The sequence below is a fragment of the Macrotis lagotis genome, chromosome 5 (assembly GCF_037893015.1).
Source record: "Macrotis lagotis isolate mMagLag1 chromosome 5, bilby.v1.9.chrom.fasta, whole genome shotgun sequence".
Classification (NCBI taxonomy): Eukaryota; Metazoa; Chordata; class Mammalia; order Peramelemorphia; family Peramelidae; genus Macrotis; species Macrotis lagotis.
The window spans coordinates 76,829,170-76,853,568 of record NC_133662.1 but is presented as its reverse complement, the minus strand read 5'-3'; the positions used below and the strand labels follow the sequence as shown (position 1 = coordinate 76,853,568).

General features: G+C 37.5%; 1 protein-coding gene across 1 annotated transcript in view; it reads left to right on the top strand.

Moving 5' to 3' along the window:
* Positions 1-7,723: 7,723 nt before the first annotated feature.
* TBX18 (T-box transcription factor 18) overlaps positions 7,724-24,399 on the top strand; it is a 33,246-nt gene continuing 16,570 nt past the window's right edge. The window contains exons 1-5 of the mRNA XM_074187097.1: positions 7,724-8,609; positions 10,200-10,422; positions 12,904-13,005; positions 16,373-16,544; positions 23,879-24,046. Of these exons, the coding sequence (XP_074043198.1) occupies positions 8,273-8,609; positions 10,200-10,422; positions 12,904-13,005; positions 16,373-16,544; positions 23,879-24,046 (1,002 nt within the window). The 5' untranslated portion in view covers positions 7,724-8,272. The remainder of the gene's footprint in view (positions 8,610-10,199; positions 10,423-12,903; positions 13,006-16,372; positions 16,545-23,878; positions 24,047-24,399) is intronic.

Here is a 24,399-nt window from a genome sequence, read left to right as displayed (position 1 = left end):
ACAAATATGTAATTTTTATATTGATGAAGAAAAGCATTCTAAGCTTTATTTCCTCACATTTTCTATATTTTTTCATGAATTCTTTATTTTTTCATATTAGACTAAAAATTATACTGGGGAGAAAAAGGAGTCATGTAGTTCTATTAAGATTTTTCATGTTAAGTGTTTAATTGTTGCATCAATATAACACTATTCGGATGCTTCCTTGAATTTGGAGAGGCATAGTACTTCATTTTGTTTAAAAATATTTTCATTAAGCTTAAACTGAAATGTTTTGTCTGTAGTGACAGTATGGATACTTCCTAACCACATTCTGGATTGTTTATATTTTCAGCAGAGTGCATAAAATGCACATAAATTTTCCACTGCTTTAAAGTCATATCTACAGATGTGCGACATAGATTAGCCTAGTTTTCAGCCAATTAAAAATTGTAACGATTTTGCAAGAAGGAGACATTGACAGCCAAAGCATGCAATTCTTACAGCAAAGGGGCATCAGGGGAAATCTGGTGCCAGTTTCAATTCCGTTCCCAAAGTCAACATATTAATGTAAGTCCTCTCAAGAAAGAAAAAGCAAACTTCAAATAAGTTGTGTAAAGAATGTGGAGTCCCAGGCTGGAGATGCCAATTCAAATGTGATTTTTGATGCGGCAGACTTGCCAAAAGTTAGCAAGGCGCCCGGTTAAAACACTTTTTTTCCAAAATGCCAGTTCATTCTTTTTCATCTTTTGATTTATGGATCAAAATATGAATGTTTGAGGGGTCTCCTCATTTTCCCATATATTACTTATTTATTTCGCTCTTTTGCTAACTTCATTACTTCCTGTCCACCCACAAGACAATTGTGCTAAGCTGCAGATGGAAATGGGATGAGAGGTTGAGGTTAGAATGCATTTTTTTTAACTTTTTAAATCATGAGAATGTAAATAATACATCTTGGGGGGGCGACGTGAGTCGCTATATCGGGGTTCTAGAAACTGGTTGGAAGACGTTATTTCCAGGTTATATCTAAGAAAAATCCTTACACCCAACAGTTCATTCATAGCTAAGTTTCCTTCCTGATTCACTAGCTTGTTTGCAGGCCGATTTCTAAAATAATTGAGAAACTAACTTCCCAGATCACTGAAAGTCAGTAAGAAAGTAATATGTGCAGTCCGAGGTTCCTTCATCTCTCTCCACGCCAACCCCTATTCCCTCCAGCAGGCTGACTTTTTCCTGCAGAAAACTCAAGATTTGCTGCAGAATAAACAATTCAAACTGTTCAAGTCTCTTTAGCTCTCTTCCAGAGAGAAGTAACTACGAGTTGAAAAATAAACGCGCCGGGAAAAAGGCTCAGAGCTCCTTTATTTGTAATTCGCTTACTCTGATGCTTTTTTTTCGCGATGGTTTTTGGTCTTAGCTAATAAAGGTCATGAAGTGAAGGCTTATTTTATTGGGGAAAATGAAAACTTTAGTGTTGTGATAGCAGCAGAGGCCTAGAGAGGGAGCAGGACAGAGCTGGTAGTACACAGACACAGACACAGACACAGACACAGACACAGACACACACACACACACACACACACACACACACAGACATACACACATACACAGAAAAATACACATTCATACACAGATAGGTTACCATATAGGTAGGTGAATGAGGAGAGAGATGTTTCGAAATTCTCCCTTTTATTCCGTTGGGCCTGCTTACCTTAGGTAAACAGCTAAAAGTAATTACATGGTTTCAGAATGTCCAATGCTACAGCAATTAAACTAAATTCACTTAATTTTGCTTTTTAGTGTAGTCTCCATTTCTGTGCTAAATTCACGAAAACCCTGTTGAAATTAATGGACAAAGAAGTGTCATAGTTTAGGCACCGAATCTGCTCTTCTTTGAACGTTCCAAACTTTACAGATTGTGGACCACAACCTTTATTCATTGAGTCAGAGAGTTGGGAAACTACATAGAAAGCAGTGAGAAACAAGAGAGGGAGAGAGGGAGGGAGAGAGGGAGAGAGGGAGAGACAGAGACAAAGTCTGAGGCAGAGACACAGAATGAGACACACTCAATGACTGACTGAAAGAGACAAAGGAGGGGGAGGAAGCAGGGGAAAGGTAGAAGGAGAGAGTGAACAAACAAGTAAAAAGGTAAGATTATAGAGGGAAGTGGTAGGAGGGAGGAGAGCAACAGAATCCTCGGTCCATTTTATGACGCAAACTTTTCAAGAAGTCTTCTAATCAGTACAAGGATTTTATTCAGGGTTCCCAATTAGAAGGATGCTCTTCACCAGATTATGTTACAAAGTAACTGAGCCAAAATAAATAACTTCGCGTTGGTGCTTTATGGAATCGCCTCCACCCTTCTGATCCCCTCATTTCCCTTCTTCCAAAGTACCGTCTTTTATTTTATTTTTTGACTAATGAACAATTCTTTCTTGGTGGAAAGGAAGCCAAAGAAAGCCTTGACCCACTGGAAAATTTGCAGATTTTAGGATGATTTAGGAGTTAGGGTTGTAGTTCATTATATCAAATGGAACACTTGAACTTAAAAACAAAATGCCCATCTTCTCAGTGGAACATATTCAGTAGGAGGTGCCTATGTTTGATGGTTTAAAGGGATGGGGGCTGGATATTCAGTCTCGCTAGAGAACATACTCTTACCTACCAAGGTATTTTTAAAGAACTACATTAAGTTAACTCGTTATTCCGAGGCTCAGAAGCCGAGGTTGTAGAAAAGTCAGAAACCTAAACTCCGAGAGAGAAATGGATCGGTAAATCGGTGATTAATCTTATTTCAAATGCTACCCACTCACAAAAAGCGAAGTCTTCACTCTCAAGCTGAAAATTACGGGTACAAAACCAACTGTTTTGAAGTAAAATACCCCATGCCTGCTACCGAGCCAAATAAAACGAATCACCCGACAATTTATAAAAGGAATTGGTGCTCTAAACACACTGGAGAGAGAGAGTCAGCGGGACAGATTGGGCTTTGTTTCATATACACCATGCTTTCCACTTTCTCTAACTTTAAAGGACGCTAAGAGAAATAGCAATGGGACCCGACAGGTTTAAATACACGCGCACGCACAAACGTACAGGCACAGGTGTGTACACACACACACACACACACACACACACACACACACACACAGCCCTTTGCTTGCTGGACTTGCCAGAGCCTAAATCGATTTACTCCGATCCATTTAGTCCAAGTTAAAAAAAGTTGTTTTCTTCTCATCAAATTAAACTCCTTTAATAGACTTTCCATTTAATATACCTGTGCGGGTGGGACTCTCATCATCTCTATGTTGTTGTTTTCTGGGGTAAGAATTTTACTTATTTGGGCAGTGCTGCTAGACGTATTCAGTCAGTAATCGTGAGAAATTCAGCCCTTCTCAGAAAATATTATTTCTTTCTTAGATACTGGGTTTGTGCCCGAATGTTTTTTTTTATCAGGGTTTAAGAAGGGGCTCGATTCTAAGGAGCTTGTTCCCTTTCCTGAGAATAGAGTAAAATCAATAAACATTTCCAAGTGTGCACTGACCCTGTTTTTTTGCGACACTGATTTGACGTTTCACTTGTTCATTTCTGAAAGTTAGCTCCCCAGAAACACTGCAAGTCTGAAGAAAGTGACAACAGTAGCCTTAGGGCTCTGCCTTCATCAGAGGCCTCCGAAGTGACTTCCCACTTTATATATCCTGAACAAAAAAAAGTGAGTTTTCATCTCCTCTGCCTCTTTGACTGATTTCACAGTATTGAAAACAAATTGCATCTGCTCACTCACAGAGTCCAGAACAAATGTCATCTAATTTAGGCAAAATGAGATGGAAAGAAGATGTCTAGTTTAAATGAATTATTGCTACTCCTACACCACCACTCCTATCCCACCTTCAGAAGTTGGAGTTTTTAAATATTTCTTGACATCTGCCTATATCTCTCTATAAATGATACATATTCATGTATTTACAGTATATCTATAATCTATACAGTATATCTATAATGTGTAGTAAATAAGCATATGTGCACACTAATCCAAACATGATATTCGGGTTTGTGTAGAAATAGTTATAGATTTATTTTTAATATAATGGTTGTAAAGGTATTTTTCAGGACCATCTTCATTTTTATTTAGAAAGATACACCAGCACAGGGAGTTAAATGCACATATACACAATTTATTGAGATAGAAAGGGACAGAGATGAAAGAGTAAATAGTCTGGTTTCATACAATGTTAAGTCAATATAGATTATATTTATATAACTGAATACTGAAAGCAACTGGACACAGAGCAAAAGACACACCCAAGCAAATAGGGAGAGCTTTAAAAAAATTATCCACTGCTAATTGGTTTGAGGAGGGTGACTCAGTTATATAACTGCATCTGAATACATAAGCACAAATGCATCCTAACTCAGACTACAGAGAGATTATCCATACTGGCTTCTGACTCTATTGTTTAACTTCAAAAGGAGTCAAGAAGGCATGGAATTTTAAAGAATCAAATAGAGTCTAATAGTCTTCAACTCTTCAAATATGAGAATGTGAGAAAGAGTTGGTGCCCCAATTTACAGCAGCCCTTACTGCCTGAAGTTACTTATTTTTAAATGGTTTTAAATGGTCTGTCTGTCTGTCTGTCTGTCTGTCTGTCTGTCTGTCTGTCTCTCTCTCTCTCTCTCTCTGTCTCCTCTCTCATCCAAGAAGACATCTTAATGCCACTGAAGGCTTGCTGAAAACATTAAGATTTGAATCCTGCTTCTTCCAGGTCATCTGGGTAATCTTGGACAAATTACTTAACCTTCCTAGGCCTGTTCACTCATGAGGGATTTGGACTACATGCCCACTAAGAGTCTTTCCAATTCTCAATCAAAGATCATCACTTCTGACCTTAGAAAAATTCAGAAGGAGCAGAAGAGTAGGACTCCTGTAAGTAAACAGAAGAGTCTGATACTGACCCCAAAGGACCGAGTAATAACAACTATTCTTTTCTTCCAATCAATTAGCTAAAGGACTAATTAGTCAACGAAACTTAAGGGACAGGGAGAACCATACAAATTTCTATGATGCATTTGCAGTTCTTACTTTAAATATTTGAAGTTCTAAATATTCATCTTTTCTTTAACTATGTTTATAATTACAAAGCCAGCTGAAATTGTGTAGAATTGTCCAGGGCTATCTCTTTCTACTCCAATCTGATTATGTTTTTGAGAAACAGACCTAGAGATTCTACTTCCCCGGAAGTACCTGAATTAAATGGAAGATCCAGCAAGAGATGCTATTTAGATGAATGGGGCCAAGGGCCTGAGTTAGTGAGTGGTTTGTGGTGAGGCTGAGCGGCATCATATAGAGATAATGGAGTAGACCCGGGATGGGGTGGAATCAGACACTAAAATGTACTGGTTGGAGACTAGAGGCTTGCTGGGAAGTGGAGATGGAGGATAATGAGATACAGGTGTGTGTCTGTGTGTGTGTGTGTGTGTGTGTGTGTGTGTGTGTGTGTGTGTGTGTGTATGTTGTATGAAAAGTGGGATTGGGTAGAATATTGGAGGCTTTGTTGGTAATTTGCTGACATGAGGTGATATTAGGGGAGTGGAGAGGAGGGTGCATGTTTTTCAAATTAAAGAATTCCGTGACATTCCCTACCCAGAAAATGTATTGCTTTGTTCTCCTCCATGGAGAGTGCTCCACTTCAGTGGGACACTAGCTTTCTGAACTGAAATCTGAATTTACAGTACTTGATGTAAGACTAGGCTCCTACTACATAAGTACTCACTCTTAAGTAGCCCTTCAAGAGCTAAAGGAGAAATAGCATTCTATGGTCTCAACACCTCCTCACTTCCTTTTCCTTTTTTTTAAACCCAAACTTCTGTATCTAGTACTTAGGGAGCTAACCTAGGAGTCAGGAAGATCTGGTTTTGAAGTCTGTTCCTGACATGGGTAAGTCACTTAATTTCTCATGTCTGGGAACAACGTTCTAAATTACTGACCCATCTTTGGAATGGCCGGATCTGGAAATTCTCATTATTGGTTTCCTACACCAGTGAAATCATAGATTCGGAGCCAAGTTGCACTTTCAAGTTTTGCTGATAGTTTTACATCAGTGACTTGAATAGGCAGATCTAGTCTGCTCAGTTTACCTCAACACTGGGGGATAAGCTTCTTTTATGCATTAGGTCAGTCATGCTTGCTATACTAAATATGTGCAACCAACACACATACACATACGCCACCAGCACCACTTCCAAACCCTTCTGAAGCATTTGCTATACTGATTCTTGCTAACAGGGATTTAACCTGATGTCGAATTCATTACCATAAAGACACAAAACTCCCTGCCAGACCCTTTGAAAGATCACTTTAACCCCTTTTGTGTGAGCTACCTTAATCTCTGTGATAATAATCATCCTCTCTATTACTGCGCACCACTCTATTCGGTTTTTTCCCCCCCGGGTTACGGCAAAATGGCCCGGTAGTGGTTATATTATATTAATCACAGATTCTCGGAACAAGTCGTGTGAGGACAGTCTTCCAGTCTACGGAGTCTGATTATTTCCTACCAGATGGATTTCTTTTTTCCTGCATCCTATATGGAGAGAATTGCCTTAACATTCCCTAAAAATGCACTTTACAAAAGGCTGGGTCATTTAAAATTAAAAACTACGTAGTAAAAAATGAAGAGCGAAAAAGTTGAGTTAAAAGTAAAGATTAAATCATACACACACGCGCGCACAAACACACACACAGACTCGTTAAGTCCCACTAGATTTGTATTCCTCCTCCCGCAAAACATAAAACATGGAGTTTTAAAATGAGTTGAAAAATATTTTCGCAAAGAGATGAATTGCCAAAATTTAGTGAAAAGATATTTTGTTGAATTGAAGATAAATAACTCGCCCCTAAATTAGTACAATTTAATTCAATGACTTAAAAAAATATGTTATTTGTATTTTGCATCGTTTTTAAAAATTATTTTAAGATTTTATTTATTCTGAGCTTATTTTGCATCATTTCTAAACTTTAATTTTAAATCTATGCCCTTAAGGCCATTTCAAAAACGAGTTAGAATGCAAGACTGGTATACGAAAATAACTGAGTAACACTTTTAATAAAGGGGCGTGCCATTTGGGATTTTTGGTTTCAATCTATATGAGCAGAGACGGATTGGAGATGCAAACTTCTGATCACCTAAACTTAAAGGAATTTATAATTCTCCGATTCCACACACTCCCACACACCATAAAACGCTGTGTTTTTAATCCATTAAAAAAAATTGGTGAAGGTTGGTTCCCTCCCTTTCATGATATTCGTGGCCAGCTTACTTTGGGGCTAGGAGAAACGTTTCGCAGTCTTGTGAACTTTAGGATTGCTAGGATACCTGGCCTTTGAACACTTTACTCATCAGACTAGGCGGCCTTGCCCTCTTCTGAGATTGTAGGAAAGGGATCAGAAGCTTGACCTATGTGTGTGCCCGTGGAGGTGCGAAAGGAGGGGTTAGGGACCAAGGGGAAGGGCGAGGGTGGAGACTGGTAAGAGATGGGGGAGATGGAGGGGGCATCCATCCTGGCGGTGCGACTGAGCCAGGCGGCGGCGCATGGAAGCCTTTCACTTTTGCAGCCTTGTAAGGAAAGGGCCCCGGCTTCCCCCAGGCCGGGCTTCGGGGATTGGTGGTTGGGCAGGATGATGGACTGAGTTCTGGGGCTCCACCCCGCCCCCGCCCCTTCCCAGCCGCTTTATTGACACTAATGAGCAAGTTCTTCCCACCGCTCTCCTGCCTGGAAGTGCTGACAGATCAAGGCAACAAATTTCAATTACAAGTCTTAATTTGTGTCCGCAGAGTGTTTTTTACCCATGTCATTTCTTTCTGGCGCATCAGAGGAGGCAGAGCTTGGAGGAGAAGGAGGAGGTGGGGGGTGGCAGTGAAGACTCACATCCCTGGAAAAAATAGGAAAAAGAAGAGAACTCGCAAAAGGATGAATTAAAAACAAAGTAAAACAAAGACAAGTTGAGGAAGGCGCTGCGGATGACTCGGATTTAAGGAAACTCGGGGAAGGAAACGCCAAGTTTGCTCTTGCCAGAGGCAAGGAGGACAGATCTGAAGTTGTGGGCGGCAGCGCGTATTTTTTGTTTTGTTTTGTTTCGTTTTTTTGGGGAGGGAGGGAGGAGAGAAGGGCGAGCGTGTCTGTGTGTGTGTGTGTGTGTGTGTGTGTGTGTGTGTGTGTGTGTGCGCGCGAGTGTGCGTGTGTGTGTATATGAGAGCGGGGAGAGCCCCGCGCGTGTGCTGGGGCGGCGGGGATGGCCGACAAGAGGAGAAGCTCGCCCTGCAGCATGCTGAGCCTCAAGGCTCACGCCTTCTCTGTGGAAGCCCTGATCGGCGCGGAAAAGCAGCAGCAGCAGCAGCAGCAGCAGCAGCAACTGCAGAAGAAGCGGAGAAAGCTGGTGGCAGAGGACTCGGGGACCGCGGCCGAGGGAGGCGGGAGCGGCAGCTGCGACCAGGGCTCCGTGGAGGGAGCCGAGGGCGCCTCTCTGCCTCCGCCGCCGCCAGGGACCGGAGTCGGGGCTGGCGCGGGCTCCCTGCCTGCCCGGAGCTGCGCGGAGATGGAGCGGACCTGCGGTTCCCGAGGACCTGCCGGTGAGTGCCCCCCGCCCCCCGCGCACTTTCCTCCCCAGACGCACCGAGCTGCACGGACCCTCGGCGGTCCGGGGGACCCTCCTCGGGTGTGCCCGGCTCCGGGCCCTCCGGCAGCTAGGGACTCGTGCGGGGAGATTCTTCCCCTCAGCAGGTTTCCTGTGGGCTTTGGGGAAATCAGCTTCGGAAAGGAGGGCTTCCCTGTCCCTTGCTCCCCAGCTGCGGCTAGTGAGGCGCCTGCACTCCCGCACGCGCAGCTGCTTACGCCCGTGGGTGGCGAGGCACACGTACGCGTCTTCAAGTCACTAGGCAAACTTCCTGACTCTCCACGGTCTGATTTGAAGGCCCACTGGCTGATTGTTTTTAAACTTTATTTGAGAATGCTGCCTTCACCTCCGGGCTTGTGGCTCATGTCTTGTGCAGTCTTGTTCCTAGACCCCTCGTTTTTACCCACCCCGCCCCGTCCATGGCGCTATCGGGTCCCACAGACAGACATGTCCAGCCTTTTATTTTCAAGCGTGAGCCCACTCCTGAACAAAGGGATTCCCTTTCTAATCGTTTTGAAAACTGGCCCTCTAGCCTCCTGACCGTGGCAAGCAGAGGTTGACCATAGGGCAACCCAGCCAAGCGGGAGACAGTGTTTTCCTATTCGATTTCTCGCTTCAGGCTTCCCGCTAAAGGCTCATTTTCCTCTTTTCTCCTGGAGTCCTTTTGGAACAGGGAAAAAACCTAGGGACCGCAGGTTGGTGCGAAACAGGAGACTAGAGCTTTCTTTTAATTTTACTTCCGTTGGATTGTGCCGCCAACGGGGTTCATGGAAAAGACGGAGGCGGGGCAGGCAATGGTTGACATCTTCACGGGGTGGACGCCATGGAGCTTGTCCAGTGGGGTCGGCAGGCTTCTTGCCAGACGTCAGTGGGCTTGTGGCGTCCCAAGGTTCGTTGCCGTCTACTCAGCCCGGCTCGGGGCAGCCCTTTGAGGAAGGCCCGCCTTGGGCTAGATGGAGGGCCGAGGGGGAACCGGGAGGCCTGAGCCGCGCGGCTCTCCAACTGCTTCCTCAGCCCTGGTCTCAGCCCAGATAGCGGGGCAGCGCTGCCACTTGCTTTCCCATCGCAACTCCTTTAAGGTTGCCGCTGAGTGCGAGGCCCTGGGCATCTTGGTTGCCTCCCAATGCCTCTCTTTCTGGCAGACGCATCACAGTCCCGGCCCCTATGTGGAGATCCCAGCGCAGGCCCTGACTCCAGGCCCAGGAAGGTGGTGAGGGCCGGAGGTTGGGTCCGGGGGTCGCAGAAGTATGTGTAACTCTGGCCTAGCACCTCTCCCTCACTCGAAGACGCGGCCCTTGCTAGGACTCCAGAGGAGGAGAAGCTATGGCCGTGAGGGAGGCCTTACGCTGCACCTCCCAGATTGTCCATCAGACAGGGGTTAGTTAATGTATCATAAAAAATAAGGGAGAGTATCCACTTCCCTCTGGGTTTCTTTGGGGCGCCCGCGCCACAACACTGCCTCCAGGGCCGCCCTTTCTCTCTTTCCCCCCACCTTATCCTCCCTGACTCCCTAAGCCAAGTTCAACATCCCCTCTTCCTTTTGTAGGTGGCTGTGAAGACGGTTTGCAGCCAGGACCTTCCCCGGCCGTGTCCCCGGGAGCCTCTCCGAAAGGGTCTCCAGTTCCTCCTCCCGTCCCTCTCCCGGCACTGCCTCAGGCCGGCTCCCCGCTACCTTCCCCGCAGACACCCCGGGTGGATCTCCAAGGAGCCGAGCTGTGGAAACGCTTCCACGAGATCGGCACAGAGATGATCATCACCAAGGCCGGCAGGTAAAGGGCCAAGCTGTCGGGGAGAGCCCAGACCGACTCTCTTCTACTCTCCCTAGTAAAGAAAGCAGTGGCGAAAGGCAGAAATAATGGCCTTCAGTAGTTGGGCCACCCGGCCTAGGCGAGTGTCCCGCTGTGGCACCTTGGTTAGAACAGACGATCAGGAAGAGGCACAGACAAATATGTTCCATATTTGTCCCCTTTTTGCCCCCTTGTGAAAGGGGGCGGCTGAGTAGCACATTGAGTAAGTAGCCTTTGAGAAAGACTTAATATATCACAGAAATAGAAAAGAACATAACTGACCTAATGTAGCAGACCATTCGGATTCAGATTCACCAGGACAATTAACTTTAGGTGTGGAGTTTCTCTTCTATAGTTTTCCAAAGCCATAGAATATATGAGGTAGCTCTACCTTGCAGGACTTTTTTGCCTTTTACACTTTCATCTTCCATTCTAATCCTGCTGGTTTTGAGTTTTCAGATCGACACTTAGAGTCTACATCATCCAATTCTTTTTTTTTGTTTGTTTGTTTTTGTTTAAAGTGTGGATTTTTTTTCTAAGATTGAGTTGTGATAAAAAAAATAAATTTGAAATTCAATAGTAAATTGTTAACAGCTTGAGCTTAGATCTATGTTCCTGTATTGATTGCCCTCCCCTTTGAATTTACTCTTTTTAGTAGGTGAATGAGTGATCTCTCCAACAAAGTTTTAAAAATTAAATGAAATTAGTAATACCATCAAAGATTTTTAAGAATGAATCAACTTTTTTCAAAGTCAGTTTTTAATAAGCTCTAGAGATTTTTACATATGTAAACAAAGTCTGAAACCTGTAGGATAATCTCTCTAACTCTATATAATAAACTGATTCGTATTCTAAGCAAAGAAAGCACAGAAGCACTTGAAGTTTTAAGTTTCTTATTCATTTAGCAGTCCCAAAGTCTATGAATAATGTTTTCTTAAAAGGAGTCTTCTTTCCCCCCACCAACTTCCAGTGGGTACACACGGTAAAAACCTGCACAGCATAAAAGCATCCAAACTTATAAGAAATTACTAAAACATATTCCATTGAATTCATGTTCTTCTTTTTACATTTTCAGAAAAAATATTTAAAATTATTATTAATGATCCAAATTCCGTTTTCAAAAGCGCAAAATGACATTTGTCCTGTGAAGGGTCCAGTCAGAGACTTTCTCTATATCTTACAGGTGCACTGAAATAACACTTAAAAAAATGAGCTAACCAGTCAAATACTCTCATTCCTGGTTAGAAATAATAGAGCTTCTTTTCTATTAGATGCATTCTTTAATTACATTCATATATTAGGTGGGGAATACTATGCATTTTACTACTTAGTATTAAGTAGTTGACTTAAGAAGTTAAAGTAACCAAAGTAAGAATGAATTCTAAAAAAAATGATATAACTCATAGCAGGGCAGCATTTTATTTTAAAATGTAACATTTGTTTTTTTTCTTTAATTGACTCAAAATTAATTATATGGTGCACATTTTTCTTACTTTTGCTATTGAAAGCATTCAAATCCTTAAAAGATGAATTATATACCATGATTATTACAGGATAGTGGCATCCTAAAGAAGCAGAGATAAATGAAATGTTTTCTTAAGTGCCGTAATTAGCTGATTCTCTAGGTTGCCCTACTAAATAAGATTGTACTATTTTGGTTATCTGTTGTGGTGAGGATTTATTATTGTTATTATTTTGGAGGGTGGAGTGGGTGGTATATATACCTTGTATTTGGTTTCTGCTTTCAATAAAGAAGTTTTACTATACCTTTCAAACTTCGAGTAACTTTTGTTCTTCACCTTTAGCACGTTGCAGACAGGAAGTCCTGTCTCAATAAAGAACATATTGTTTCGGGTAGAGCATGGCACCTTGGCTCCTTGTGGCTTTTTATAACCTTTGTAAATTTCACATTAGAATCTGCTTCCCCCACTTCCCAGAACTTAAATTCCCAGTCTTCCACTAAATAGACATTCTTATTTGTGTATTTGTATAAAACATACTGCAAGGATTTTTATCGAAACAAATTCATTGTTAAGTTTAGGGTTTGCTATCTCCAGGTCCGCATCTTTCCTTTAAATAAAATGGAAATTTCAGTAAACTTTGATATATGTGCATGGTCTATCAGATTGCATCTTATAAACCAGGTTTGATAAGATTTATTTTTTTAATTGCTTGGTATTTGTTTGTATCAAAAATAGGAATCTGAAGAGGTAACTTTGTTCAGCTCAAAAATTTCCCTTCCATGTTCTCCAGATCCTTCTTTGTGGCATAGATGTGGGACTTTGTTTTTTGTCTTTTTTTATTTCCAGAGTCTACCACAGTTTCTGGTTCATAGAAGGTACTTAGCATACCCTTGTCAGATTGGATTGAACTGATTAAATAAACATCATCATGCCCATTCCTTTATTAGAAAAATAAAACAAAAAAACCCTAATAATCTCCTTTCCCCTTTATTTTTTGTAGGCGAATGTTTCCTGCAATGAGAGTGAAGATCTCTGGTCTAGACCCACATCAACAATATTATATTGCAATGGACATTGTGCCAGTGGACAATAAGAGATACAGGTATTATTAATAACCATTCAGATGAGCCCAGGGCCTGAGATTTCCCTAGGATCAAAAATTTGTGAGAGGCAGTTAATTATGGATTTTTGTTTTTAACAGTTTAAATTTTTTTTTTCCCCCATTTCCTCCTTTCAGCCTGGGCCAGGAACTGAACGATCATGGATCATGCATTTCCTAGGACAGTGCATTCTACCCATTGCCTATGTAGATGAGGGCTCTTTTGTATTGTTTCACTTTGCTGGATGCTATCAAACCTCTGATTCCATGAAAGATATTAAATAAGGGGAACTTTTTAATGCTGTTTTGTTTTCTGTTTTAAGATCTCTACACAGACTACATTGCTTTTTAGATTAGTTTTTTAATTTTTATTTTAATTTTTGGAGTAAAGGTATGAATAATGCAGATAATAAAATTTGAATCTTGGTGACCCTGAAAGTTTAACTTGGGATTTTTCCACCAGGTTTAAGTGAATTCAGACAAATGCAGAATCCTTTTGCTATATTAAATTGAAATTGGGATAGATTTTAAAACTATATTTCTACAAATTTCAGAAGCACTTGCAATTTCTGTATTTTGTTACTAATAACTTAAAATACATATGTACTAGGCAGTCATAAAATACTATTTATGTGTAGGCTGTTGCCTTTTTTGTTTTAATTTTTTTAACTAAAAATGGGAAGTAATACTATTAATTTATTGATACTTGAAAAGGCCTTCAAAACTAGCTTGATCTCTCCTAGTCAACAGCACAATTCTAAAAATTATTTTCTATAAAATAGGGCTTTGTAGTTATCATTTATAAATGCAGCTGACCACCAAGAAGGCTTAGAAAGGTCATCTGGAGCACAAATGGAAGTTTTGTGTATCCTCTATAAAGTTAAGTTCCAGTTTTCATAGACACTATGTTCTTTTTTTTTCTTTGTGAAAGAAAAGGCAAAAAAAAAGTCACCATTGGAAGTTGAGATTTAAAAAAAAGTTTTTATTAGCATAGGAGATAATTGTTTTGTACTTTCTATTTTCCATTTTATATTTTGTATAAAGGATCAGAATGTCTGAAAGAACTCTTTTACTTTTAATGGGTTGCTCAATGAATTTAGATTTGGTTTTTCTTTTCAAGTTGGATAATTGCTTTACTGAAATAGTTGGTGTTAAAAAGCAAACAGCTTTTTAATTAACACATTGAAGTATAGAATATGAATAAAGTAATAGAAAAGACAGTTTGAGCTTAATTTCCATTGAAACATAATTCTATTTAAATCTTGCTTATAAGGTAGTATTTCTGAGAATTTTAATTGATATTACTATAGATTTTAAAATGAGCTTTGATGATGAAAAAGAACACATAATACTGAGTGAATATTTGATGTATCAGATATACATAAAAAAGTAAAAAAAAGTTTGTTCTTTAAATGCAGTTTTAAAATATATATTTGAATCTGAGTTTTGTCTTAAGCAATGTTACGTAAGGTAGGGCAATCTAGAAGAAACCACTGATTTCTCTTTTAAACCAACTTTTGTCAAAATAATTTTTGGTTAGTTTCCTAAATGTAAATTAGTTTCTAGCTTTTTTATAAGAACAAAAGAGTAGTGAAATTAGAAAAAAAACATTTCAAATAAAAAATGAGATGTCAAATGCCATTGCATTTGTTCCTTCACTTTGTAAAGTATTTCAGCTTCTGTTTCTGCACAAGAAAATATTATAACGTGGTTTTTGGATTTTCCAAGTTTGACAAAGAATTATAAAATACAATTTCACTGGTGCTAATGGGAATTGCTTTTCAAAATCATTTAATATGTATGTCTTTTGAGGGTTTTTTAATAATATGGTCGTGGTTTTGTCTCATTTGCTAAAAATCTAAACTATCCACATTGCTATTCATTTTTCTTATGCTTCTCTACGGTTTACATCTTTTTCTTTTGGTCATAGCAATACTAGATGTTCATAAATGTATAGAACTCATATTCTAAATTTTAAAGTGTTATTTAGAAAGTAAAAAACCTTTATGATTTTGTACATTGGTACAAAATGAATAGACAAAATTAACATATAAGAAGATCTATTTATTCAAAAGGAGACTCTCAAATTAAACAGTATAATTATTATAACTTATAACAATATAATAATTATGTATTTTTTTATAAAGGGGGATTATAGAACCGATAGAATGCTGAAATATTGAAAAAGAATACATTGAATTATGTAAATTTATTTGAAAATGAGAACTTATACAAATGTTTTATATTCTTTCAGTAATTAATTTTTGGCCTGTGCAAATAGATATTATTTCTAATTTTTTAAACAGTCCCTTGGAATTAGCTATGCTGCATATGAGACAGAAAAAAGAGAATTAAAAAAAAACACTACTTCTGCAAATGTTTTGATTTCCTCCCCACCCCCACCCCCACTTCTTCTGGATTCATTAATAAGGCCAAATTCAGATTTTAAATGAGTGAATTTTAGAGTATTATCAACAAATAATATCATTGAGGTAAGGAATTAATTTTTTTAAGAAGACAAAAATTAAGTTCATATTGTTAATTATTTTTTTTACCAAATGACCATTTCTGTATATTGATATGATCCCAAAGTGAATTGGTATATTTCTCTTCAAGATTATAAAATCAATTTTAGTTCTTTTTCTGGTCATTTCCATAATAATATTAATATTTTAATTAATAATTGAAAATTACTTGAAAGTGTTCCATATTTGTGAAATTGTTTTATAGAAGTTAGTTCTTTGGTTAACAATATGTCATTAGTCATTGGAAGTATGGAATTCTACCACAGAAGGGAAAAAGAATACATATGGAGGTCTGAATTTCATAAATATTTACAAGTTAAAATAAACTAATTTAGGTTTGGTTTATGTGATATTATAGCATCTAAAACCTCCAAATAACAATCAATTGGATTTTTCTGATTTTTGCTTCCCTTCCTCCTTATCCACATGTCTGCTTTTATTATGAATACCTGAATGTACCATATAAATGGACAAGTTTTTCAGATTATTTTGAGATTTTACTAAGACTTTGATACAGTCTGAGGGGATCATTTGCTTGTGATCATTTGCATAGCACCAACTCTCCAGACCAAAAACAAACAAACTAACTAACTAGCACAGTCACTGTCATTTTCATAGTTTCCAAATATTGGGATGTAGCAATCCAGTAGCTTGAGATTGGCATGTGATTCATATCAAACTCATTGCTACTAAAAGCTACTACCAAGGGTTTCAAGAAGTATAAAAATTGTTTTATTTTGTCTTTAACTGGAGTTGATTGAGGAAGAGGGTAAAATTATTTTTATTCTTACCGAGTTGGTGACATTGTTGATATCTCATTTGATCCAAGTTGCTTCCCTTGCTAGGTATGTTTATCACAGCTCCAAATGGATGGTGGCAGGAAATGCTGACTCACCTGTACCACCCCGAGTTTACATCCATCCTGATTCACCAGCTTCAGGGGAGACTTGGATGCGGCAAGTGATTAGCTTTGACAAGTTGAAGCTTACCAACAACGAGTTGGATGACCAAGGACATGTGAGTGCCTTGCCTTGCTGAACCGAAGCAAGGAATTGTGTTTCTTTCTCTACAGTGGTTGCTGTACCCTATTTAAGTAAAGGCAAATGAACTTTTCTAGTCTTTATATAATTTTCCTAGACAAAGATCTATCCACAAGTCATGTAAAATTTGAATTTGTTTTCTTCAAATGGCATTTGTGGGAAATCAGGAGAAGCTTTAGATGTTGAGGCTGAATTTTGTATTTTCACCTGAAGAAAAAAAATTAATCCTTCTTTTCTTTGTCTTCAATTTGTCTTCAATATACCATGAGGTGCTAATTACTACACTCAGAATATGAACACTATGAGAGCTGGGTTGACACAGATAGTGATTTATAACATACCTTATTCATTGAGCTCCTTTCCCAGCTGAAGTTCATTACTTCACAATAACTGGTTGAGGCTTATGCTGTTTGAATGTTCTGTTTGCAAGCTCCAAATTATTTCATTGTGACATTATCTGATGTGACAAAATGTGTTATATTGATATTTCTTTTCTTCTTTAAAACTACTGAAACATGACACATGTGAGTCAATATTCATCCAGTTTCCATAAATGATAGAGCTGTTATTGACACTTTAGCAAAAACAAAAACAAAAACAAAAGAATGTTAAAATTAAAAAGAATTATTTTTTTGCACACTATCGTTGTCAACAAATATGGTAATTCTCTACATATGTTAGTCTCCTTTCAAAACAAGAACTGAATACTATGAGGAACATTCTGTTGGATGAAAAGAACTTTGGGTTGCCTTCACTCCTGTTCTAGCAAATGCATATTATTTTAATATGCTTGATTTCATAAAGGAATGAGGTACAGTAAATGTCTTTGAGAGTGAATTATGGGTTATTTTGGAGAGAAAAATCTCACAACCTAAAACCAACACAAATCTTTGAGTGATAGTTTTACATATGGGATTATGGGAATAGGATAGGATTTGGAAATCACAGATTTAAAAAATGACATTCTAATTTAATATAATTAAAAACTCTGGGTCCAAAATACTTTTATTTATTGATTTTTTCAGTTGCTCTATGTGATTTAGATAAGGCTCTTATGAATTTCATTACTGAATTTTTATGTCAGATACTATATTTTATTATTTTGTTAAAAAATTTTAATTTACATAAGCAAATTAAAACAATTCTCATTTGCCTTTAGTAAAATGTATTTTTTAAAAGTATAAAATTTAATATGCAATATTAAATGGGCATACTGTAACATTGCTGCTACATCTCTCAAATTTCAAGATCATACATGATCTTATATACATAAAATTCTTTTCAGTGTAGCACAGTTTAACCCATATTCAAATGCTACTAATTTTAATGAGTTCTTCAGTTTAAAATAGGTCTTCCAAAGATGTAAAGAATCTGAAACTTTAAGTTAATACATTACAAAGTCAAAATTCTCTTCTTATTACTTAAAGGTCACATAAATGCAATATCCTTGACTGAGTTAGAGCACTCTTCATGAAGTGATACCATTTAAACTTAACTGAGTATTGTTTTTTCTTATGAACTTTTAATTTAGAAATAGTAATAACTAGCATTTGAATAAGCAAATAGCACTTTTGTTTAGCCATACTGAATTGGAAGTGACATATTGAACTCCTTTACAATGTTTAAAAAAAAAGTTTGTTAGATAAAACCTACTGTTAATTCAAATGTTTATGAATATTACATTCTTCCTTACTAAGAAAAGTGATCTGTATCCATCAAAAACCCCAGCACCCCAGAAGAGTGTCTCTTCCAGTGGAAAATTTCTCTTAAAATTGTGCAATGTTGCACAAAAAAATGTGACTGAAAGGGACAAAAAAATGCAACTGAAGGAATTTATGAACTTTAGAGTTGCTCTGGGAAATAGCAAAAATTTATGGATTTATCAACTGGTGAAGAGAAAACAAAAAGAATCCAGGAACATCTTCAAGTTAATAATCTGTCAGGGCAGCTAGGTGGCACAGTGGATAGAGTACTAGTCCTGGAGTCAGGAGGACCTGAGTTCAAACATGACCTTTGACACTTAATGATTGCCTAGCTGTGTGACCTTGGGCAAGTCACTTAACCCCATTGCCTAAATTAAAAATAAAAAAACCTGTCAAATCATAAACAATAATTATGTCATTTCACCTAATAAAATAAATTGTTCCCATTAGAGAAAAATTGTGGTTAAATTAGATATTTAATTTATCTCTCATTGACAAAGACAACAGCAGTATCATATCGATTGTTTATAGAGAGCTGTATTCTTGGTGTTCTTTTTCACAGTCTGTTACTTTGCTATCCAAATTAAATTTTTTTACCTTTAAAATTCTAAAGGATGTATCTCCTTTCTGCAGTCAAGGCATGGAATTAAACTTGAATAAAATCATATACAGTTCTTTTTTGAATCATATTGCTATTTAATCTTTTCAGTCATGTCTGATTCTTCTTAACCCTGTTTGGATTTCTGGTATTGTTGCTGTGGTTGTTGTTGTTGTTGGGGGTGAGGGGCAAAGATACTGGAGTGCTTTGCCCTTTTCTTCTCCAGTTCATATTACAGATGTGGAAACTGAAGTAAACAGGGTTAAATAGTGTGCCCAGCATCATATAGCAGTGTATATGTCTGAGACTAATTTTGACTCAGGTCTTTCTTACTCCAGGACTGAGGTTCTATCTATTGTACCACCTACCTACCCTTTTGAATCATATTTTGGTGCTCTTAAAGCACTTATCCCTTAAGTAGAAGACAAATTTTCATGTTTTTATCCTAACTCTGACACTCACTAGTGTTGTAAGAACATGGGTAAGTCACTTAACTTCTCTGGCCCTCAATTTCCTTGGCAATAAAAAAAAATACTTGCAATACTCACCTCATAGGATTGTTTCAGAGTCAGTTCCTTGAAAGCCTTAATTTATATGGGATTGATTATTCTCTAGCTTGATATCATTTTCCCTCCCTTTTTGTTCTTTTTTATCTCCTGCTATGAGCTGGTTGAAAATTTTAAATTTCTGAACACAATAAATCAAGGACTTAATAGTCACTGAATTTTCTTCATAAATAATGAAAAGAAAGTGGAAAGATATCCCAGGTCAAATTGTTAAACTGGACCATAGCTGTAAGTTCTCAACTAGACTTGTTACAAGACTGTTTAGATCATGGCCATTGAAGATGTTATGTACCATAGTGAGAATAGCCCATTTGATCTGTTCTCAATATGGTATAAGCTTTATTTACCCCTGTAGACCACATTTCTTTAACCAACCTTTCCCTTTTGTGCCTTGAGAGTAATTATCCCAGCCCTGGTTCTACTCTTGTAGCATAGCTTTTGAGGGTAGGTATACATTCTTATTTTTGTCAATAATGATAGCTTGTCCTATCAGGTCATACAGAATGAAATTCCTGAATAAGAATTTTCCCATAGAAAGAATGATTCCAGATAGGGTGTCTGGAACCTGTGTATGACCACTATAGCTATAACCACTGATTTCATCCAGGCACAGGTGTGAAGTGAAGGAAATGATCACAAGGAGTTTCAAAGAACAGATCTTTCACTCTCTAATTCTTTTTGGTCCTACTCCTTTATTTTCTCCACCCTTGTAGGTTGAATAATCTTTAAAAACTTTCCAGCCCTAGAAAAATGTGTTTCCCTCATATGCTAGACAGTAAGATATCAATCAATCAGTCAATCAATCAAAAAAATTTATTATATGTCTACTGTGTGCTAAGGCACTATGCTAGGGTCTGGGGATACAAAAAGAGGCAAAACAGTTTCTGTCTTTGGACATTCTCTCTTTAAATCAAGGCACCCCCAAATTCATCATTGTTTGCATAAGTGACACTATTTTTCTAACTGACAACATAGGTCAACTAGTTAAATGTATTTTTCTGCCCAATGAAGAATGATATGTTAAATATATATTGAACCTTGTGTGCTTTATATGATTGTTACAAATGGAGGTGAAAGGGAAAAAAGCAAGCCTGTGAACATGCCTAAATAGACTGATGTAGTCTCAGTGATGAGAAAAGAGACCATTATGGAGACATCTTTGTTTGGCAGATCAGTTCTAAGGAGTATGTCAAATCAGGGAAATCGTGTTTTGATTATATTTCCCCAACTAGTTAGCTGTTCATTTTAAAAAGGCAATAGTGCTATTTTTAAAATAAATCAAGGCTTATTTTAGAGATTTTTTTTCAAGGGTGTGTAAGTCGATTACACAATTAATAAGCATTCATTAAGAATACTTGGGCAGCTAAGTGGTGCAGCAGATAGAATGCTGATGGAGCCAGAAGGTTGCAAGCTCAATTCTTTTCTTTTACAAGTTCAATTCTAACCTCAAATACTCTACTAGCTATGAGACCTGAGAAAATCATTTATCTCTATCGGCCTCAGTTTCCTCATTTGTAAAATGAGGAGGAGAAAAAAAATGGCAAACCATTCCAGTATCTTTGACAAGAAAAGGGATCATGAAGAATCAGATATGACTGAACAAAAGACAATTAAAATTTCAGTAATGATAATAGAAAATATTTAAATAGCACTCTTAAGATTTGCAGAGCACTTTAAATATGTTATTTCATGTCATCCTCACAGAAATCATGAGAGATGGATATTATTAGTCCTATTTTAAGATTTAGAAACTGAAGCAAAAAAGAGGTAAAGTGACTTGCCCAGGGTTAAGTGGAAGTACCAGTGAACTGAAAGGCAAGAGATTTGGATTCAAGTCTTCAAGTTAGTCACCTCTTGAAACCTCAGTTTTCTTTTCTGTAAAATTAGAGTTTAATTAGACAGTTACTAAATGAGGTAACAATTGTAAACTACTCAACATAATACCTGAAACAGTAGGCAATTAATAAATGTTTATTTCTTTCCCTTTCCTTCTTTTTAAAAAATTATTTTTACTTTCAATTCACAGAATGAAACAAGTATTTCCATAGCATAGTACAATAAAAATTTATTTTATTTTCAATTCACAGAATAAAACAAGAATTTCCATAACATAGTACAATAGTACATGAAACTAAACCTACCATGTATTCTTTTCCCTTTCCTTCTAAATTTCTTTGCTATGTTAACAATCTATGATTCTGTATATTTGTCAAATGAATAAGCATATACATTATTGAAAGGAAGCAGCATAATATACTTGGAAGAGTGCTGGATCAGGAGGAAGAAGACCGAATGTTAGCTCAGTGTTTGATTCACAAGGATCAATTTTATTATTCACTTAATTGATCAATTAATTAACTAAAGTAATAAATGACTGATGCCTCGTCCAAATGCTGACTCTGAAACATGATACTTTTGTGATGGTGGACAAGTAACACTCTCTGAACCTATTTCCTGTGGGTTAGATAGGTTAGATAGCTAGTTTATTACATTGCTCTACCAGTTATGTATTGTGGTAAGAAAAGTTCTTTGAGAATCCAATAGTGCCAAAAATTTGAGACCTTGTATTTGGTCAGGCTCTGGAGCTAAATGCTGTGCACTATGCAAAACAAAACAAAACAAAACAAAACAAAAAAAACACCTTCCTGGATCTCATTTTCCTGATGTATAAAATGTTGGGGCTAGTCTAGATGGTTTTTCAAGTTTTTTTGGCTCTAATTCCATAAACCTTCTATGGAAATGAAATGTTTTCTTTAAATAAGAGCATTATAATCTGAAGGGTTTTCTACACATTCCTGCACTGCTGTATAATTTTTCCCATTCTTTGAGTAGTTTTCTGAAGTCTCTAGAAACCAGTTATAGAGCAGAGAGATCTGTGATCAGGGATTGCTATATGAGGGAAGTTTGGAGTCTTATTTTCTTAGGGCCCTGGGAACACTGAAAATCTGTCTGGGATGGCAGATTCTAATTATGGTTGTAATTACTTCCACTGAGAGATCTTCAGTATAAGAATACCATACCACAGTAAATGAGACTGACTAACAAGGAGACAAAGTTTTTTCCCTTTTTATAGCAGCAAAGAAATTATTTTAAAGTCAGGGTTATTCATAATCATATGATTCTCTTCAATAATTGCTACTAATGGTCTCATAATGGAACAGAGTAGAAACAACATTGGATTTAATAGATTCTACATAGGTTCCAACTCTGTCTTTTCTACTGATGGCCTGTGAGTTTGGGCAAGGATTGAACCTCCATGGACCTTAAGTCTTTTCCAGCTCTTAGATTTTGCAAAACCTAAACATTATTAGGTAATGCTGCCAAGATATTTTTCATATAATTTAAAAAAAATATTTATTATCATTTTAGTAAGGTCTTTCCAGCCTCACAGCTCAGAAAATAATCTTTGGAAATGTGATTTTTAGATACAATTTCAGCCATCAGATTTTAGAAGAGATTTCTTCAAGCTAAGTTTAATATTGAAAGGCAGCCAAACTCAGATTAATTGCAATGACAAATCTAGAACCTAGAGTACATATGATGTGATATACTTCCCTCTTGGTAGAGAGGTGGCAGGGGAAGTGGGAGAAGAATATAGGAGATGAATGCTGTATGTGAGTCAAATAAAGTTGTTTTATCAGTTAATTTTTCTTCATTGTTTTTCTGTCTTATGAGAGAGGGTCCAAGAAACTAGACAGGGTATGAGGAAATGATTGTGATGGAAAAACAAAAGGCATCAATAATACTAAAAGAAAATAAACAAAACCTAGATTCCCTTAAGGCCTTTGCATTTCTACAGCACCATAAACTCACATGTTGAATATGCATTGGCAATGCTTAAGGAAGTTTATGAGTACTCTTGAGATAATTTCTCAAGCCCATTGAAAATTTATGATATTGAATTCTCTACACTAATAAAGTAGATTGGGGATAGTAGGAAGTAATGCCTAAACTGAAAGTATAAATAACTCAAGGGGAAGGAGGCTTTCCAATAAATTCATTACTTAGTGGACATGTAATTATTACTAATGAATCAGACCTATTGTCTGAATAAAATTGGGCAGTATGATAGAAAAATTGGTGAAATTAAACATATTTTAATTATATTATTTCAAGCACTTCTCAATTGATGTAGAAATATAAAATAGGTGGAACAAATCATTTCAGTGTTAATTCCTTTATATGAATTATGGTTATGAATATATTTTCATGAAATTGACAGTTCACATGGTTATAGATCAGGGACTCATAAATACCAAAAGATGCATGAACTAGACTTTCAAAATTGTGAAGATCTTTCCTGTATGTACTATTTATGTATTAGGAAATTTTATTTGTAACCAAGAGACATCATTACTTGTTTTAAAAAATTGTCAAGAATGGCCAATTGATGATGAAGAGAAATCTCTGACAATGGTGATTTTTTTTTCTTTTCTTACTCCAGATTATTCTCCACTCTATGCACAAATACCAACCACGAGTACATGTCATTCGGAAAGACTGTGGAGATGATCTTTCTCCTGTCAAGCCTATTCCATCAGGGGAAGGAGTTAAAGCATTCTCATTTCCTGAAACTGTCTTTACAACTGTCACTGCCTACCAGAATCAACAGGTAATCTCTTTGTCTTTGAAGTATTACCATGCCATATTTCTTACCCCAGGAGGAAAGAGAAAGTTAGCCTTGTCAGTTTAGGATGAAATATTATTACAATCTATTTTAAGTGAAAGGCAACGATGGATAATGAAGTAGGCTTACTAGGAACACCTGGGTTCAAGTCTTGCCTCTGACTCACAATCATGTACACCCATACACTCTTTAATATTCTACATTGCAGAATAATCATTGATCTGCATTCATAGGGGAGTTTCCACACCAGAAGTGACTTGAGTAATGAAAAAGCAGATCTAGACCCTATGCTAAATACCTAAATGTAACATAATCGTATTGTGGTAGGAATAATTTTT